Source organism: Urocitellus parryii, chromosome 3 (genome assembly GCF_045843805.1).
Source record: "Urocitellus parryii isolate mUroPar1 chromosome 3, mUroPar1.hap1, whole genome shotgun sequence".
NCBI classification, from domain to species: domain Eukaryota; kingdom Metazoa; phylum Chordata; class Mammalia; order Rodentia; family Sciuridae; genus Urocitellus; species Urocitellus parryii.
The window spans coordinates 215,416,992-215,423,021 of NC_135533.1; the positions used below are offsets into that span (position 1 = coordinate 215,416,992).

The 6,030-nt window shown below is 56.2% G+C and overlaps 1 protein-coding gene across 1 annotated transcript; it reads left to right on the forward strand.

Annotated features, from left to right (window-relative positions):
* Nucleotides 1-751: 751 nt before the first annotated feature.
* Clec4g (C-type lectin domain family 4 member G) lies at nt 752-4,517 on the forward strand. The gene is made up of 9 exons (XM_026414964.2): nt 752-820; nt 1,091-1,201; nt 1,496-1,549; nt 1,727-1,789; nt 1,907-2,011; nt 2,268-2,357; nt 2,538-2,686; nt 2,792-2,907; nt 3,202-4,517. The coding sequence occupies exons 1-9, from the start codon at nt 766-768 to the stop codon at nt 3,338-3,340; spliced, it is 882 nt and encodes a 293-aa protein (XP_026270749.2). The 5' UTR covers nt 752-765; the 3' UTR covers nt 3,341-4,517.
* The last annotated feature ends 1,513 nt before the right edge of the window (nt 4,518-6,030 follow it).

Sequence of the window (6,030 nt, forward strand, 5' to 3'; positions counted from 1 at the left end):
GATGCTCCTGCCTCCGCCTCCCTGGTTGCCGGGTCTGTCGGTGTGCACCACCACACCTGGCTCACCTGGTGTTTTTCTCGCACCTGAGATGGCACTGGGTCTGTCATGCATGACCTCACTTCTCTATCCTTCTTTGGGGGAGGCCCTGTTATTGTCCCTCCTATTCACAGAGGGAAAACTGAGGCTTCTAGAAGCTACATCTGCATACAACCCCATCCACCCCCACACCCAGCAGCAGAATCCAGGGTTTAACCGGCCACCCCGAAACTTTTCAATTTGTTCCCTTCTGGCCAAGAGAGACTGAATTCAGGTCAGGGTCAGGCCCAACCTCTGAGAAGCACCTGTGGGGAAATGGAGGGGGGGTGCGGATCTGGCACTGGCTGGGGAGGTCCCATGGAGGGGCTTTCTCAGGAAAGCCTAGCAGGGTCCAAATTTGGTTGGGATCAGCATGTCCAACTCAGGAGGAAACCCAGCCCCCAAAGAGTTAGGGACCAAGCTCTGAAGAGAAGCCACAGCACCAGCCTGGGCGGGACTCGGGGGCCGTGCTGCAGAGACCAGGCCCGGGAGGCTGGAACTGCCCCACACCATGTCCCAGCCCAGCAGGGAGCCGGCCCTGCGATTGGTCAGTGAATGTTTCCCTGTTACCAGGAATGGAGGCCAAGGAAATGGGAAGGAGGAAGGCAGGAAGAGAGAGTGGGTGTGGCCAGGGTGGGGCTGGGGGCTAAATTTATATCTCTGTCCCCTTCACAGGACTCCTGCTTCACCATGGACAATGCTGGATACAGCAAGTGGAGCGGCGAGTCCCAGGACCTCTCTGGAGGTATGAGTAATGGATTGCCTAGCTGGTCTCCTGGGGTTCCTAGTGCGTGTCTGGGCTGTGATGGGGAATGGAGGAGAGGAGGCAAGAAGACCCAGGCCATGGGTTCAGGAAAGAACCCCACAGCCATAGACCCGGTCAGACCTGGATCCAAATCCTAACTCTGCTGCTCAGGGGCTGTGCCATGGTGGGCAAGTTATTTAACCTCTCTGTGCCACAGCCTAGGGTTTAGTGCTTGGGCCCTAAATGCTTGAGTCCATCTGGGTCCCCTAGGGCACTGGGGACGCTGGGAGCACTGCAAGCAACGATTTTTCTTCCTGGCCCTGCTTCTCCTGGTGGCCACGATCCTATGGGCTTTCATTCTGAGCATTCTGTTGTCCAAGGGTGAGTGACCCCTTCTTGAGGACCTAAGTCTGCCCTTTCCACTGCTCCCACCCCCTCCATGATCCCAGCCCCCGGCCTGGATCTGAATGTGCCACCCCTGCATAGAATGGCTGTCCCTTCTTGGGCTGGGTGCACCCACTCGTGCGTTTGTCTCCCTTCCACACACGTGATCATCATGTGTGTCATATGCCGGCCTGCTTCTCCTGTGGGTCCCAAGATGGAGTCCTTGCACCCCTGGGGTGAGGGGATGTTCCCGGGTCGCCCCGTTGGGCCTGCAGGAGCTTCTCTCTGCAGCCTCTGTGGAGCGCCGGGCGCTGGTGGGCCAACAGGACCTGCTGGAGACGAACGGTGTGTGCAGAGCAGTGGGCCCTGGGGGCTGAGGGGGGAGTGTCCAGGGTCTTGAGCCTGGGGAGTGGCTGGGTGAGGACACAGGGGACCCAGAGGCTGGTCTCATAGTGGGGGAAGGGTGTCCCCTGAGTCCCTTCAGGTGACGAAGTACACATGCGCGCGGGGACATCATTCCAGCCTCGGAACAGACAGTGGTGCTGGGTGCCTTGAAGGAGGAGGTCGGAGCCTGCAACAGCTGCTGTAAGAAGGGGGCCTGGCAGTCGCTTGTGGGCTTAGAGCAGGTGGACCAGGGCAGGCTGGTGGAGGCAGGCGGGCTGGCCTCAGAAGTCCCACCCACCTGTATCATGTCCTTCCTAGGCTTGGGGACCAAGGCGAAACTGCAGACCACTCTCACTGAGCTTGGGGAGACACAGATAAAAGTGCTGCAGCAGGAGAGTGCCCTGAAAGAACTGCAGGAGCGCGGTGAGGGGCGTGACCCTCAGCCCTGGCCCCAGTGACCTTGACCCCTGACCCTGATCGTGCCCACCTCCATGGCTGGACCAGATCCTAATGGCTGGACTCTGACCTTGAGTACAACTCCTCACCCCAGCCACGCTGGACCCTACCCTCTTAGGACAGTCATTGTCAAGGTCGACATCCACCGGGACCTGACCTTTACCTGGCCATGACACGGCTGATTCTAACCTCCACTGTAATCTCAACTCCCTTGACCCTGCAGTGACCCAGGGCTTGGCTGAAGCCGGCAGGGACCGAGAGAATGTCCGCACTGAACTGTTCCGGGTGCTGCAGGGCATCAAGTTCCAGAACGGTGAGCAACGCAGGGGACGGAAAGCAAGCAGAACCTGCCGGGGCCTCGGGGGAGTGCCACTCTCCACCAGGCCCTGCCCTTGTACTTGGCTTCGGTGGTTCTGCCCATGGGGGATACCCACCCGGTGCTCAGTGAGCTCCACCTGGGAACAGCCCACCTCTCAGACCCTCCACCCTGCAGGTTCCTGTGAGCCGTGCCCCAAGTCCTGGCTGACCTTCCAGGGCTCTTGCTACTTTTTCTCGGAGCCACCCAGCTCGTGGGAGGCATCGCAGCGCCTCTGTGCAAACCTAAGCGCTCACCTGGTGATCATCGGGGGCCTGGAGGAGCAGGTAGCGAGAGGGAGGAGCTTAGCGGGAGGACCTCGCCGGTGCCGTGTGGCTCGGGTCCTGGGGCGGTTGGTGGACTCCTGGGTTCAGGTCTCCGCTCCTTCCCAGGGCTTCCTGAGTCTGCACACTCAAGGCCTGGGCTACTGGCTGGGCCTGAGGGCTGTGCGTCACTCTGGCAAGGTTCAGAGCTACAAGTGGATCGATGGAGTCCCACTCAGCTTCAGGTGAGGGACGGACTCCTGGTGAGAATCGGGGAGAGGGACAAATCAGACCCGAGGGGAGGTGCTTTGGACCACCTCTCGGGGACCCTTTGGCTTGGGCTAAATTCTTGGGGATGGGAACATCAGATCGTAGGAACTGGCTGAGGGTTAAACTCTGGGCTCACAAAGTAATAACCCCAGGTGCATGCTCAAGTTAGACACTCAGGGTGAACAGGTTAGACCCAAGCCATAAACAGGCTAGACCTCAGGTCCGTCCTCAGCCTGGACTTGCAGCAGCGCTCTACTTCACCTTGGCAGCCACTGGAACTCGGGAGAGCCTAATGACGCGAGGGGGCAAGAAGACTGTGTCATGATGCTGCACTCGGGGCTGTGGAACGACGCACAATGCAGCAGTACATTGGACGGCTGCATCTGTGAGAAGAGGCGCAGCTGCTGACCGGGCTCAGCGCCCAGAGCCACGCCCACCGGCGCAGTTGGCTCCCAGGTGCTCAGAGGCCTCTGCTCCAACCTCACAGGCCCCTGCACTCCCACCCCTCCGCCAGCTTCGAAACTCCCTTCTCCTAGTCCGGGTCACCTGAGCCCACCTCTCTTCCTAGTCGAGAAAGAGAAGGAAGCTGTTTGATTTTTCGATCTTCCCCATCCCTTGAATAGACTGGCACCCTGTCATCCATCCCAGACTCCACAGCAGGACACAAGGCCCTGAGGCAGGGGGAGGAAGGAGGGACTCCCCTGATGAGATTATCTGGTCCCTTTTGCTCAAAGCACCTAGCTCCTGGGACTATCAGGAAACATCCCAGAGAAACTGGGTTTTTGAGAAGTGATGGGATTTCTGCAGGTGGAGCTAGGAAGGTGGCGGGCAGGTAGGGAGCCTGGAGTAGGAAGTGGAACCCAGCAGGAGGGAGGCTGTCAGTTGGGCAGAAGGAGTGTGGAGGTGTGGGCTGCAAAGGGCCTGGCTGGAACAAGTGGGGACTTCTGATCTGAATTCTCCCTGCACTCCCAAAGTTTCCTGCTTTCATCCTGAGGACTTGGGGGCTCTCTGAGAATTTCCAAAAAAGCAGATGGATCCATCAGAGGACAGTAACAGGCCAGCTGCTCCCAGTTCCCCGCAGAACTGAGTCCATAACTAAAGGCTGCTTTAGTTCCCAGAATGCCTGGCGGTGGCAGCCTGAGGCAGCAAGAGAGGAACACCACCCCCGATACAGCCTCTACCCACGTGCCTTAATCCCCTCCTCCCCCCTCCTACTCAGTTCCAACCCCCAGCCCTGCTCCAGGCCACCGCGGACCTGTTGTCTATCGCCATCAATGTGACTCGTCTTTTGTAAAACTCCATATACATTGAATTACATACGACATATAGCCCTCTGTTTCTGGATACTTCTGTCCACAGAGTACTTTTGAGATTCAGCCATGCTATTATGCCAATCGATAATATTCTCTTTTTTTTTTATTGCGGAGTCATATTCTGTTGTGTGGCTGGACCACAGTTCACTTATCTGTTTACCCGTTGATGGATGTTTGGGTTGCTTCCAATGTAAGTTACTATGATTCGGCTTCGGTGAATATTCTTATACAAATTTTTGTATGGCAGGTCAGTGTGTTTACGGTTGCTATTAAAAAAAAACAAAACACCCAAGACTGGGTAATTTACAAAGAATAGAAGTTTTTTTGACTCATGGTTCTGGAGGCTGGAAAGTCTGAGAGCAGGGTGACAGCATTTAGTGAAGGCCTTCTTGCTGAGGTATTCGTCTCTTTCATTGCTGAAACAAAATACCTGAGGCTTGGTATTTTATAAAGAAAGGAGATTTGTTTAGCTCACAGTTTGGAGGCTCAAGTCCAAACAGCCGTGTATCTGCTCTGGTTAGGGCCCTGTGGCTGCATTACATCATGAGGCTAGCAAGGAGAAATCTCATGGCATGACAGAAAGCCAGAGAGAGGAGAGGGGCTAGTCTTGTTCTTTTATGACAAGTCTCTCTCGAGAACCAGTATCTCACCAGGATCTCAGCAGAATTAACTTAATCCCTTCCAAGGAAATGCCCCCAAACACCTAATGACTTCCCACTAGGCCCCACCTCCTACAAGTTCCACTCTTTCTTAGGGTCACCTCACTAGGGACCAAGCTTCCAACAGATGAGCCCCTGGGAACATCGTCCAACCCATGGTCTATAGTAGAACATGGCGAGACAGAGCCAGTGTGCCCCCTCTGGTCTCTCTTCCTCTTGTGATAAAGCCACTGGTTGGGGCCATCATGGCGGCCCCAACCTTATCACCTCATTGAACCCTAGTCACCTCCCAAAGGGTGATTCTCCAAATTCCATGCACAGGGGAATTTAGGGATTAAGTTTGCAACACATGGACTTTGGAGGGACACATTCTGGCCACACCATGTGCATTTGTAGGTTTTCACTTCTTGGGGATAAACACCTAGGAGTGATGTTAGATGCACACTTAGCTTCCCAGAGAGGTCACTCTCACCAGCAAGGTCCAGAGGTTCCAGTTGCACAGGGAAGGGGTTTTGGCCCCAGGGAAACTGCAGCAGTTCCAGAGCCCAGATGGAGGGGAGGAAGGGAGGCCAGAAGGGGAGGCAGATAGTGGAGGACGGCAGGAAGCAGCAGTTCTTGATTACACGGGTTTGCACAGTACGGAGAGCAGGGTCTCGAGGGTCTCTGACATTTGGAATTACACCCTAGGGAAGATAGCAGGAGTCTCCAGATAGAGATGAAGAGAAGGATCGGTGCCTGATCCCCAAGAAGGGGCTTCTGGATGGACAGTAGATGGACGGGAAAGGACAGGCGCCCTCGCTGAACCAGTAGGAGGCTGCCAGCGAGCAGTGAGCATCAGGGCGCAGGTCTCTCGGACCCAAGGGGCAGCTTCATTTGAGAAAGGATTTTAAATGCCACAGAATTCTTTAGCTGGCGGGGGGGGGGGGGACACGAGGCATGAGACAGAAGTCACCCAGGACTAGGTCGTTCTGACCTACAGCAGGTTTCTAACACCTTGAGGATCACCCCCTCCCTCTTGGCAGTTCTTACCTGGAGTTTATAACATGAGTGACCAAGAACCAATCAGCGCCCAGCGCTTACCCTTGTTGGCCAATGGGCGCGGGCGAGCCCTGGGGGGCGTGCCTGC

What these genes read in the sequence shown, in the direction of transcription:
- Clec4g (XM_026414964.2), top strand. Translation starts at nt 766, where the DNA reads ATGGACAATGCTGGATACAGCAAGTGGAGCGGCGAGTCCCAGGACCTC. An exon ending in GTCCCAGGACCTCTCTGGAG is followed by an intron (nt 821 to 1,090) that starts GTATGAGTAATG and finishes TGGGTCCCCTAG; the next exon opens with GGCACTGGGGACGCTGGGAG. An exon ending in CGGAGCCTGCAACAGCTGCT is followed by an intron (nt 1,790 to 1,906) that starts GTAAGAAGGGGG and finishes TGTCCTTCCTAG; the next exon opens with GCTTGGGGACCAAGGCGAAA.